At 40.6% G+C, this 13,971-nt stretch overlaps 1 protein-coding gene across 14 annotated transcripts in view; it reads right to left on the bottom strand.

Annotated features, from left to right (window-relative positions):
• Positions 1 to 13,971, bottom strand: part of ATXN2 (ataxin 2) — a 163,215-nt gene that overhangs the window by 38,595 nt on the left and 110,649 nt on the right. For 8 of the 14 annotated variants that reach the window (XM_039471653.2, XM_039471661.2, XM_039471656.2 and 5 more), the window contains 4 exons: positions 8,431 to 8,735; positions 6,451 to 6,514; positions 5,102 to 5,254; positions 4,334 to 4,400 (listed from right to left, as the gene is read on the bottom strand). In XM_039471653.2, the coding sequence (XP_039327587.2) occupies positions 4,334 to 4,400; positions 5,102 to 5,254; positions 6,451 to 6,514; positions 8,431 to 8,735 (589 nt within the window). The remainder of the gene's footprint in view (positions 1 to 4,333; positions 4,401 to 5,101; positions 5,255 to 6,450; positions 6,515 to 8,430; positions 8,736 to 13,971) is intronic. The other 6 variants (XM_039471657.2, XM_039471649.2, XM_039471651.2 and 3 more) reach the window with 1 other exon arrangement.

Raw genomic sequence — 13,971 nt, 5'->3', positions numbered from 1 at the left:
CTGATACATCCTTTAAAAAAAAAAAAAAAAAAAAAAGCAAAACTTTTTGGGCACTAAGGTTTGGGAAGTAACAAGGGCACCAACTCCTCACTTTGAAAACTGAAAAGAATTAAAAATTTTTTCTTTCTTGTACAAACTATTTTAGGATAACCAAATAATCCTACTTGAAAATAATAGTCCTTTACAGAATGATTCCAGCTAATGAACAGAGAAGAAATGCTAGGAATTCAGAAATCACCGTTTACAAACCCCAAATTGCAGTGGTTTTCAGTGTACAGCCCTAGACTAGCAGCATTACTTGGGAGGTGGTTTCATAAACTGCAATAGAAATGCAAATTCTCAGGCTATGCCCCAAACCTACTGAATCGGAAAATCTGGAGATGGGATAAAGCAATCTGTGTGTTCAGCAAGCTCTCCCCAAGGGTTTCTATTGCACACCAAAATTTGAGAACCATAGCCCTAAAGTAAAAAATGATGTTAAGCATTAAATCAATAATGAATTACATATATGATCAACAGAAAACTTTACAATGGGGAGGTGGCAGGGGAGGGGAGCAAGGTATTACCACTTGAGCGCTTAAATCAATCATATAATAATTAAAAGTATGAAAAGATATTGTGTGCCTGCTGACATATGATACAAAAGCACACCATACCATTTAGTATTTGTCCCCCCCAATCCCTGCGACCCAAACTGAACCCAGATGTAATCAATGACATCCCAAGAAGAAAACAGAAAAACAGAATGCATGACATACCACAGAACAACCAGCTTCTGAGACAAAGTAATAATGGGGGGAAAAGCAGGGGAACTACAAAGAGATATAATATACAATAAATGTAATAATGTACAGATCTATATTCATAACAAAACATCTGCCAGAATATATACTTGACTCAATTAGGGTGATTTAACTATGTGTGGTTACTACTGAATTACTATTTATTTTATAAAATGTGGTAACAGCACTATGGCTACCTAAGAAAAATTCATATTTTAAAAAAGATACACAACAAGGATGTAGGAATTAAATGACATGATGTCTGAGGTTTGTTTTAAATACTTCAACAAAGGAAAAAAAGTACATATGAAGTCTATATGGCAAAATCTTCATAATCAATAGAATTTGAATGACGTGATAAAGCAAATACCCTACTCACTAAATTCTTAGCACAGCACATGTTCACAGCTGATATTTTTGAATGTGCATTAGTTCTGTCCATCAGAAACGCCTCAGTAGCTGGGCGAGGAGGCTCACACCTATAATCCCAGCACTTTGGGAGCCAACGCAGGTAGATCATGAGGTCAGGAGTTCAAGACCAGCCTCGTGAGGATGGTGAAACTCCATCTCTGCTAAAAATACAAGAACTAGCCAGGCATGGTGGCGGGCGCCTATAATCCTAGCTATTTGGGAGGCTGAGACAGAGAACTACTTGAACATGGGAGTCAGAGGTTGCAGTGAGCCAAGATGGCGCCACTGCACTCCAGCCTGGGCAACAAGAGAGAAACTCCATCTCAAAAAAAAGAAAAGAAAACATCAAGACATGCCTCAGTAGAACTTGCTAACTGGTTAAGATATCCTGCATATATAATTTCTATTAAAATGACAGTATCTCCTAAAATTTGAATGTAACTTTCCCATCAGAGAGCCAAACTGTCATGCTTTTTCTTACTGTAGTAATCTTTTATATTTTAACAACAAAATGTTCCTATTGTACTGTTTTAAGTAATCATTGAAAATAGCAACACCTGCTAGTGATACATGAGAACCTTAATGTTACACTAAAATGGCACTTTATCCTGAAACAAAATATAGAAGCATTTGTGTAATAGAAAAAATAATAAATAAATAAATAAAATAAAATGACACTTTAAAAAACCCATTTTCTTCCTGGAATTTTTACAGTCCCTCAAAATAAGACTAAACTATATAATTTGATTACATTCTTTCAGGCAGAGTTCTTTCAACAGGTTCAAGTGTTCGAAGGCTAAAAAAGGAACACCATACTGAGAAAACTAAAATTATGAGTTTTAGTTAACATTCATGAAATCACGATTACGTCAAACATTGAGAAAATCCGCTGAGCACAGGTATTTTGGGAAGCTGAGGCAGGCAGATCGTTTGTGAGCCCAGGAGTTCAAGACCAGCCTGGGCAACATGGCAAAACCGATCTCTGCAAAAAATACAAATATTAGTTAGGTCTAATAGTGTGCACCTGGAGTCCCAGCTATTCAGGAGACTGAGAGGGGAGGACCACCTGAGCCCAGCAGGTTGAGGCTGCACTGAGCCATGATAGCAGCACTACACCACAGCCTCAGCAACAAAGTGAGATCCTATCTCACAAACACACACACACACACACACACATATTGAGGATATCTTATTAATTCAGGAAAAATAAAAACTTTATGTCAGAAGGGTAATTGTACTGAGAAATGGCTTTTCTGTATAAATTATTGTACTTTCTATGGTTTCTCAACTGATAGCAATTAATCACTCTAAATTAGCTGGTGGGCAAAAAAAGAATAGTTTAGCATTTTCCAACATTAAAGAACTCTTTTTTTCTTGGACGGAGTCTCGCTCTGTCACCCAGGCACACACCATCACACCTGGCTGATTTTTGTATTTTCAGTAGAGACAAGGTTTCACCATATTGGCCAGGATGGTCTTGAACTCCTAACCTCAAGTAATCCACCCAACTCAGCTTCCAAACGTGATGGGCTTACAGGTGTGAGCATCATGCCTGGCCAAAAGATTTTTTTTTTTTTTTTTTTAAGAAAAATGTGGGATTTTTTTCTACAAAGGCTCTTTAAACACAAGCATAGAATACTAGCTTATGCAATTAGATTATACAACAACTCCCTCATTTTAATGCAGAAACATCTATCTTTTTTTTCTTTTCAAGGCAGGGTTTAGCTCTGTCACCCAGTCTGGAACCCAGTGGTGCAGTCACAGTTCCCTGCAGCCTGGACCTTCTGGATTCAATTGATCCTCCCACCTCAGTCTCCCAAGTAGCTAGGACTGCAGGAGCACACCACGACAGCCGGCTAAGTTTTCTACTTTTTTTTTTGTAGAGATGGGTTTTTGCCATGTTGCTCAGGCTGGTCTCCAACTCCTGGCTCAAGTGATCCACCCATCTTGGCCTCTCAAAGTGCTAGAATTTCAGGCATGAGCCACCAAGCCTGGCCAAAACATCCTTCTAACAGGATTTTAACATTTGCCTCTCTGCTTCAAAAGAAATTCTAGCTTTGGGGAAATAACTGTATGTATATATAAAGCAAAGTTACCAATCTAGTAAATTAATCTAGCAAACCCTCCTTCTCAAATTTAAGTTCAGACTTAAATCAGATTTCAGATTTAAAACTTCAGAATTACTTTTTTTTTTGAGATAGGATCTCACTATATTGCCCAGGCTGCTCAAAAGAAATCATGAGCTCAAGGAATCCTCCAGCTGGGATTTCAGGCATGGAGCCACTGTGTCCAGCCAATTAGTCTGGTTTTTTTTGTTCGTTTGTTTTTGAGATAGAGTCTCATTCTGTTGTCCACGCTAGAGTGCAGTGGCATAATCTCCTGCTTGCTGCAACCTCCACCTCCCGGGTTCAAGCAATTCTCCTGCCTCAGCCCCGCCTAGTAGCTGGGACTACAGGCACGTGCCACCAGACCTAGCTAATTTTTCTATTTTTACTAAATACGGGGTTTTGCCATGTTGGCCAAGCTGGTCTCAACCTCCTGACCTCAGGTGATCCACCCATCTCGGCCTCCCAAAGTGCTGAGATTACAGGCATGAGCCACTGCACCCAGCTGGTATTTATTTTTGAGACAGGGTCTCACTCTGTCACCCAGGCTGTAGGGCAGAAGCAAATCACAGCTCACTGCAGCCTCTACTTCCTAGCTTCAAGCTATCTTCTTGCCCCAGTCCTTCAAATTGCTGGGGCTACAAGCATATGTCACCATGCCCAGCTAATTTTTTTGAATTTTATCAGAGATAAGATCTCTGCTGTCCAAGCTAATCTTGAACTCCTGAGCTCAAGCGATCCTCCTGCCTTGGTCTCCTAAAGTGCTGGGATTACAGGTGTGAGCCATTGCACCCGGCCTCCAATTACTCTTTTTGAAGAGGATACTAAACAATCACAACTAATGGGCATTTCTCCTCCCGTTTCTGTTCATAAAATCCATGTGAATATCTATGTTAATGTTGGTCATCAAAAGTCAATGTATAGCCTCATCAAGAAGTCAAAGCTAAATTACAACTATTTATTCATTATAAACTGAGTTATTCAATTCATGCAGCATGCAGACTAATAAGCAAACACAGGCAGGATTATTCTCACCTTTACCTGCTCTATATGTCTTGGCTTGATTCACTGGCATGGGCGTCATGGGTATTGGGTATAAAGGCTTGAGAGAATTAAAAAATATATATTAATATTAGGCTCCTATGATAATAAGAAGGTATTCTATCACTCTTAGTTTCATATTGCTAGAGAGCTAGGCATGAGGTTTCCTGACTCTCTATTAGTCATTAAAAAATAAGATCATACCTACAGCTAACAGAACAAATCCCAAACTACAGTAAATCTAAACCATCTTTTTCACCAGAAAACATTCTCTGATTTAGGTCCTTATACCTAACAACACACTGAACCTCTGCATGCCTCTCTGTTTAAAATGCATACACAGCTGGGCGCGGTGGCTCACGCCTGTAATCCCAGCACTTTGGGAGGCCGAGGCGGGTGGATCACGAGGTCAAGAGATCAAGACCATCCTGGTCAACATGGTGAAACCCCGTCTCTACTAAAAATACAAAAAATTAGCTGCGCATAGTGGCGTGTGCCTGTAGTCCCAGCTACTCAGGAGGCTGAGGCAGGAGAATTGCCTGAACCCAGGAGGCGGAGGTTGTGGTGAGCCAAAATCGCGCCATTGCACTCCAGCCTGGGTAACAAGAGCGAAACTCCGTCTCAAAAGAAATAAAAATAAAAATAAAAATAAAATGCATACACATACCAACACAACATCAAGTCACTGAAAACCTAAAGAGTGCTTGGTGTCAGATACAAACAATTAGGGAAGCTAAGTGTATATCAAATTCTATGACTTACTTGCACGCCTGGGCTCACTGGGACTGGATACATCATATTTGGTGCAAAACAAACAGGCTGAGTATAAACCGGAGTTGGCTGTTGATGACCCACCATAGATGGGCTAGGTTGTGCTTGAGGCCGAGGTGAAGTTGGGGTAGTAGAAGGCTTTGGCTAAAAAAACAACAATAAGTTCAATTATTTCAAGGTAACAAATGAACTATTATTACAATTTAAAGACTGATTTTCCCAATCTTTCTAGTTTTAGTTGCTTTAACTAATCCATTTTATTGAAAACAAAAACAACACAGCAAATTTTCATATTTCAATAAAAGAGAAAAATGTTACAGTAGAAACTTTAAAAACTCGGCAATTGAAAAATAATATAAAAACAGTGGCAGTAATTTTTAAGAAACTGAAGTATTTTTAAAAATTAAAAATAAATATTTCTTCTTATGATCTCAGTAGAATAACAGCACAGTCATCTCTTGTTATCTGTGGGGTACTGGTTACAGTACCCTGCTTAGATATCAAAGTCTTGGAATGGTCAAGTGCCTTATATAAAATGGTGTAGTATTTGTATACAACTTACGCATCACCTCCTATATATTTTACATCATCTCTTGATTACTTCTAATACCTAAAACAAGGTAAATACTTTACTATATTGTTTTGGAAATAACGACAAGAAAAAGTCTGCACGTGCTCAGTACAGATTAGCCTAACTATATTTTTGATCCATGGTTGGTTGAATCCAAGGATGCAAAACCTCATATGCAGAGGCCCCATCTATAAACCTGATAGCCTAGTTAGCCAACCATCACCAAATTCTTGGTCAGAAAAAATTCAAAGACTTGCCCAAGATCACATCTAATTGGTGGCAAAACAAAGACCCCTTTTTATGTCTAAAAACTATTCACTGCCGGGCGCGGTGGCTCAAGCCTGTAATCCCAGCACTTTGGGAGGCCGAGGCGGGTGGATCACGAGGTCGAGAGATCGAGACCATCCTGGTCAACATGGTGAAACCCCGTCTCTACTAAAAGTGCAAAAAATTAGCTGGGCATGGTGGCACGTGCCTGTAATCCCAGCTACTCAGGAGGCTGAGGCAGGAGAATTCCCTGACCAGGAGGCGGAGGTTGCGGTGAGCCGAGATCGCGCCATTGCACTCCAGCCTGGGTAACAAGGGCGAAACTCCGTCTCAAAAAAAAAAAAAAAAAAAAACTATTCATTAATGGCAATATAAGAAAAATAAAGAAGGTTGTTTTAGCATACGAAAACTAAATTCAGATGACAGGTATGGAAGAAGGACTATTATTAATAATTGTTATTTTTTTGAGTCTAGATAACCTCAAAGAAAGTAATAAACCTACCTGAGAGAAGGAACGTGGGTTGAACTCCTTTGCATTGGGATTCAATGTTGATTTCCGAACTTGCCTAAAAAAAATATAAAGGCCAGTGAAATCTACACGGACTTTACGTTGCTCTAAAATCTTCCATATCTGACAATTTTTTAAAAACTGCTAAACACAGATTTAAACTGTTCTCACTAGATCAATAGCCCTCTTTAGTGACACACACATACTTATACTGCCCATTCCTTAATCTCTTAAAGAATACAGCCATAAAAGAACAACTTATTTAAAATCTGAGTAATATACAACTGCTCTTCTCAAAGACAATAAAAAAATACTTTTCTTTCTCTTCACAGAGTCTCACTCTGTCATGCAGGCTGAAGTGCAGTGGTGCAATCCTGGCTCACTGCAACCTCTACCTCTGGTTCAAACAATTCTCCTGCCTTAGCCTCTTGAATAGGTGGGATTACAGGCACGTACCATACGGCCAGCTACTTTTGTATTTTTTAGTAGAGATGGGGTTTCACCATGTTGGCCAGGATGGTCTTGATCTCTTGACTTTGTGATCCTTCGGCCTTAGCCTCCCAAAGTGCTGGGATTACAGGTGTGAGACACTGCTCCCAGCCTATATATATATTTGTATTTTTAGTAGAGATGGGGTTTCACTGTTTTACCGAGGCTGGTCTTAAACTCCTGACCTCAAGTGAACTGCCAGACTCAGCCTCCCAAAGTGCTGGGATTATAGGTGTGAGACACTGCTCCCAGCCTATATATATATTTGTATTTTTAGTAGAGATGGGGTTTCACTGTTTTACCCAGGCTGGTCTTAAACTCCTGACCTCAAGTGAACTGCCAGACTCAGCCTCCCAAAGCGCTGGGATTACAGGCATGAGCCACTGTGCCAGGCCAATCAACAAACAATTAAACTGAAAAGACAGTAAATACTTAAAAAATATCCTTAAAAGCAATTCTTAACATACCAATATCCTTTTTTTTTTTTTTTTTGAGACAGAGTCTCACTCAGTTGCCCAGGCTGGAGTGCAGTGGTGCAATCTTGGGTTGCTGAGATCTCTGTCTCCTGGGTTCAAGCAATTCTCCTGCCTCAGCCTCCCGAGTAGCTGGGATTACAGGCACCCACCACCTTGCTTGGCTAATTTTTGTAATTTTAGTAGAGACAGGGTTTCACCATGTTAGCCAGGCCGGTCTTTAACTCTTGACCTCAGATAATCTGCCTGCTTCTGCCTCCCACAGCTCTGGGATTATAGGTATGAGCCACCATGCCCAGTCAACATAGCAATATTCTAGTATGCAGCATTTTTTATGTGAGAAGATATTTTCTACATGACATACGTGGAGAAAATCATGGCTCTAGAAAAACTTTGCCTCAAATCAAGAATAAGCAGTCCCCAATCTATCAATGAGCTGCATTCCAGCTTTAACTGGGTTGTTTGGTACCCAGAACACCTAAGTTAATAGTAGTTAAGTTCTGAGGTTAGCCCTTAAAAGTCCATTTAACTAATAATATACTGAATATACAGAATTAAGTCCTTCTTAACAAATCTAAACATTAACTAAAACACTGTTTCTGATGAAAAATATTTCGAATTCCAAGTAGGAGCACTGCATGCTTCTCTCCTTGACAGTGGCAGTTTTTCATCCCAGCAGCACAGTGGGGGTGACTAATGAGTGGAATCCATTAAAGAGAGGTCCCCTAAATTGGTAATTTTTCAACTCCAGTTCATTTACAGAAAAATTTTTCTTAATTTATGCCTTGTTTTTCTATCCTGGAGTGGAAAAAAGGGGGAGAACAGAAGAGTAGCACAGGGTGTAATAACCTAATTTACTTAAGATGTTACTTGTTTGGACTAGCTGTTTGTAAATTAAGGGCAATGTATAAAGCAGTCTAAAAGTCCAGATCGATTCTTCAGCTGGAAAGATCTAAACACATTTAAAAAAAAAGTTAATTAACAGGATGGTCTAAGTTCCAGGTTTACTCACTCAGCTGCGTCTTTCTTCTCTTCCTTATCATCTTTCTCTTGTTTACAAGCTGGACTGGAAGTCTGAACCCCTTGGGAAGTGACCTCAGGTCCCCTCTTGTGCTCCGTGTTACTAAGTATTGAAGGGGAAATGCTGGGGCTATTCGGCTTGCTGCTGCCACTGGTACAGTTGCTGCTGCTATTTTCACTGAAAGAATCCTTAGCATTTGGTTCAATTTTGTCTTTGATCAAATCTCTTGGTTTTTCTCCCTCTCTATTTTTGTTTAGTAGTTGATCCATAGATTCAGAAGTAGAACTTGGCTGTAACTAAATAAAGGAAATAATTTTAAATATCTTAAATCACTTTAGTAATTCATTTTTGCCATGAGCATAAGCAAAGTACTATTAACTATACACATGAAATGTTCTGAATAACATTTTCATACTTTAAGATTAATGCTTTTACTATAAAGCAACAATAACAGAATACCTATATAGCACAACCACAGTCACCAAAGCGCTCAAATGTCCTAGCCTCTTAAGTTCAGTATTTACTGAGTGCCTACCAGATGTCAGAAATTGTGGCTGCTGGGTGAGAAAAATTTGACATAGTTTCTAGCCTCCTATACTTGTCAATGAGTAAGATCACACACTTCACAACAAAATGAGTAAATGCTAAGAGATTTCATAGAAAAAGCAACCTATAAAAAAGAAAGTTTTCTTAATGGAAACATCTGCTAGTCTAAGGTATGAAAGAAGTTTAGGAGAGGTGTTTGGGATGGAGAATAATCTAAGTTAAAAAAAAAAAAAGAGTATGTTTAAAAATCCAAAGAAAAGAGAGAAGACAGCTATAATCACATAAAAGACAAGCACCAATGGGCTGGGCGTAGTGGCTCATGACTATAATCTCAGTACTTTGGAAAACTGAAGCAGGCGGATTGTCTGAGCTCAGGAGTTCAAGACCAGCCTGGGCAACACAGTGATACCCTGTCTCATTAAAGTAATAATAACAGTAATAAAAGAAAAACAAAGTATTAAAGAAAAGCACCAATGGCTGGACCAAGGGTGGAACATACATGTACAAATGAGTCAGAAAATGACAGACTCACCAAAAGAAATGTGACAATAAAGGAAATTAAAAGCTATGTTCGGGGCTGGGTGCAGTAGCTAAAACCTATAATCCTAGCACTTTCTGCTGAGGTGGGCAGATCACTTGAGGTCAGGAGTTTGAGACCAGGCTGGCCAATGTAGCGAAACCCAGTCTCTACTAAAATTTTTTTTAAAAATTAGCCAGGCATGGTGATGTACACGTGTAATCATAGCTACTCAGGAGGCTAACATATGAGAATCACTTGAACCCATGAGGCGGAGGTTACAGTGAACCAAGATCACACCACTACACTCCAGCCTGGGTGACAGAGCAAGACTCCATCTACAAATAAAAACTTTTTTTAAAAAAGCTATGTTTAAGACTTTGGCTTTTAATTCTCAGGACAAATGGGAACTCAGTGAGAAATTTTAAGTAGGGTAGAGTACTGAGCAGATTTATAGTTCAGAAAGATGAACACAGCAGCTTTGTGCAAAATGAACTGGAGAGGGGCAAGTGAGGATATGGAGAGACCATCGTGGAGACTGGACTAAGCCCTGGGTCTAGTGGGCTTAAAAGGTCAGAAGTAGATGAATTCTGAGTGAGATCTGACTGGACATATTGGTCAGTTACACATTCTAAATCCTTAAGTAAAAAAAGGAGACGGCAGGGGAGAGGAGACGGAGCAGGGTGGCCAAACAGAACCCTCTGGTGATCATTCCACCTAAGAAACACCAAATTTAACAACTATCCACACAAGAAAGCACCTTCATAAGAACCAAAAATTAGGTGAGTGATCACAGTACCTGGTTTTGACATTATATCAAGGAAAAAGGCACTGAAGATAAGGTAGGTAGTTGTGAATTGCGCCCTACACAGCCCTGCCATTCCCCTACAGTGCAGTGTGGGGCAAAGAAAGAATTCTACTTGGGGGAGAGACAGCAAAATGACTGTGGGATTTTTGCATTGAAACTCGGTGCTGCCCTGTCACAGTAGAAAGCAGCACAGGACAGAATTCAGCTGGCACCCACAAAGAGAGTATTTAGACTAGCCCTAGTCAGAAGGGAACTGTCCATCTCAGTGATTAGAATCTGAATTATGGCAAGCCCCGCCATGATGGGTAAAGTGCTCTGGGGTCCTAAATAAACTTGAAAGGCAGTCTAGGCAACAAGGACTGCAATTCCTGGACAAGTCATGGTGTTGTGCTGAGCTCAGAGCCGGTAGACTTGGGGTACATGTGACCCACTGAGACAACAGCTAGGGTGGCCAAAGGAATGCTTGTGCCAGCCTTCCCTGAACTCCAAGCAGGGTAGCTCACAGCTCTTAGAGGGAGGAATAAGTAGGGAGTGCTTTGCCTTGCAATCTGGATACTAGTTTAGTCATAGTAAAATAAGGCACCAAGCACAGTCCAGAAGCCTTGACTCTAGGTCATAGCTCCCAGATGACATTTCTAGACAAATCCCAGGCCAGAAGGGAACCCATTGCCTTGAAGGGCCAACTCCTAGTAGAATTCACCACCAGCTGACTAAAGAGCCCTTGTGACTTGAATAAAAAGCAAGGAGCCATGTCATATTGTGCCAGCTTCAGGTGTGACCCAGCACATTCCCAGCTGTGGTGGCCATGGGGAGACACTCCTTGAAGAGAGAGAAAAATAAAAAAAGGTTTTATCTTGCAAGTGGGTGCCAGTTAATCCCTGGTAAAATAAAGCATCAGATTCCTAAAGCTCTTGATCCCAGGCCCTGGCTCCTGGATGGCATTTCTAGACGTACCCTGGGCTAGAAGGGAACCTGCTGCACTAAAAGTGAAGAGCCAGTCCTGGCAGGATTCTTCACCTGCTGACTAAAGCACCCTTGAGTCTTGAATTAACATCAACGGGAGCCAGAAAATAGCTGGCGAAGGCCTTGGGTGAGACCTAGTACAGTTCCAGTGATGGTGGCCATAACAGTGCTTCTGTCACCCTTCCCTCAACTTCCCCCAGGCAGCTCAGCACAAAGAGAGACTCCATTTATTTGGAGAAAAGTGAAGAGAGAGGACAAGAGACTGCCTGGTAATACAGGGAATACTCCGAGATCTTCCCCAAGCCTACCAAGGTGACACCTCTACAGGGGCACAGCATTACTAGGCATGCAGTGCCCTCTAATGTATGTCTGGCTGCAGTGAACAAAGACTTAGATGACAATACTTAATTCCCTTTGAATAATTGAAAAACCTTCTCAAGAAGAATGGGGGCTGGGCATGGTGGTTCATGCCTGTAATCCCAGCACTTTGGGTGGCCGAGGTGAGTGCAAGGTCAGGCATTAGAGATCAACCTTACCAACATGGTGAAAGCCTGTCTCTACTAAAAATCCAAAAATTAGCTGGGCGTGGGGACACACACCTGTAATCCAGCTAGTCAGAAGGCTGAGGCAGGAGAATCGCTTGAACCCAGGAAGCAGAGGTTGCAGTGAGCCAAGATGGCACCACTGCACTCTAGTATGGGCAAAAAGAGCGAGACTCCGCCTGGGGGGGGAAGACCCAATGATCCATTGTCTACAAAAAACACACTTTACCTACAAAGTTACACATAGACTGAAATTAAAGAGTTAGAAAAAGATATTCCATGCAAACAAAAACCAGAGAAGAGCAGGAGTAGCTATGCTTAGATAAAATAAATTTTAAGACAAAGTCTATAAAAAGAGACAAAGAAGATTATTGTATAATGATAAACGGATCAATTCAGCAAGAGGTAATAACAAGTATAAATATACATGTACCTAATACTGGAGCGCCCAGATATATAAAGCAAATATTATTAGAGCAAAAGAGAGAAACAGATGTCAGTGACAGTCAGAAACTTAAAACACCCTACTCTCAGCAATGGACAGATCATTGAGAGAGAAAATCAACAAAGAAACATTAAACCCAATTTTCTCTATAGACCAAATAAACTCAATAGATATTTACAGAACACTGTGTCCAACAGCCTTAGAATATACATTCTTCCCCTCAACACATGGACCATTCTCAAAGACCGTCCATATGTTAAGCCACAAAACAAGTCTTTCAAAATTTGACCTGGCAGGTAGGGCATGGTGGCTCACGCCTGTAATCCCAGCACATTGAGAGGCCGCAGCAGGCGGATCACCTGAGGTTGGGAGTTCAAGACCAGCCTGACCAACGTGAAGAAACCCCTGTCTCTATTAAAACTACAAAATTAGCCGGGCGTGGTGGCGGATGCCTGTAATCCCAGCTACTCAGGAGGCTGAGGCAGGAGAACCACTTTAACCCGGATGTGGAGGTTGCGGTGAACCGAGATGGCGCCACTGTACTCCAGCTTGGGCAACAAGAGTGAAACCCTCCCTTAAAAAAAAAAAAAAAAAGGAAAAAGGAAAAATTTGACCTGGCACAGTGGCTCATGTCTGTAATCTCAGCAACCTGGGAGGCTGAAGTGGCTGGATGGCTTGAGCTCAGGAGTTCGAGATGATCCTGGGCAACATGGCAAAGCCCCATTTCTACAAAAAAATCCAAAAAATCAGCCATATACCTGTAGTCCCAGTTACTTGGAAGGCTGAGGTGTGAAGATTCCTTGAGCCAGGGAGGTGGAGCCAAGATCGTGCCAGGTACTCCAGCCTGAGTAATAAGAGTGAGACTCTATTTCAAATAAATAAATAAAAATTCAAAAAACTTGAAATCATATCAACCATCTTCTCTGATCACAATAAAATAACAATCCACCCGCCTTGGCCTCCCAAAGCGCTGGGATTACAGGTGGCTCACGCCTGTAATCCCAGCACTTTGGGAGGCCAAGGCGGGTGGATCACCTAAAGTCAGGAGTTCGAGACCAGCCTGACCAACACGGTAAAACCCTGTCCCAACCAAAAATACAAAAAAAAAATTAGACAGGTGTGGTTGTGCATGCCTGTAATCCCAGCTACTGAGGAGGCTGAAGAAGGAGAATTGCTGAACCTGAGAGACGGAGGTTGCAATGAGCCAAGATCGCACCATTGCATTCCAGCCTGGGTGACAGAGCAAGATTCTGTCTCAAAAAATAGACAAATTTAAAAAATAAAATAACACTAGATAAGAAGAGGAACTTTGGAAAGTATACAAATATATGAAAATTAAGCAATATGCTCCTGAATGATCAGTGGGTCAATGCAGAAATTAAGAAGAAAATTGGAAAATTCCTTAAAACAAATGAAAATGGAAACACAACTTATCAAAACTTACAGGATACAGTAAAAGCAACAGTAAGAAAAATGTTTATAGCAATAGGTGCTTACATCAAAAAAGCAGAAAAACTTAAACAACCTACCAATACATCCAAAAGAACTAGAGAAGAACAAACCCTAAAATTAGTAGAAGAAATAAAAAAGATAAAAGCAGAACTAAATAAAATTGAAATGAAGAAAGCAATACAAAAGATCAATAAAACAATAAATTGCTTTTTTGAAGAGATAAACAAAACTGACAAACCTTTAGCCAGACTCAGAAAAA

The sequence above is a fragment of the Saimiri boliviensis genome, chromosome 7 (genome assembly GCF_048565385.1).
Source record: "Saimiri boliviensis isolate mSaiBol1 chromosome 7, mSaiBol1.pri, whole genome shotgun sequence".
Lineage (NCBI taxonomy): Eukaryota > Metazoa > Chordata > Mammalia > Primates > Cebidae > Saimiri > Saimiri boliviensis.
This window is presented reverse-complemented; position numbering and strand designations above follow the sequence as displayed.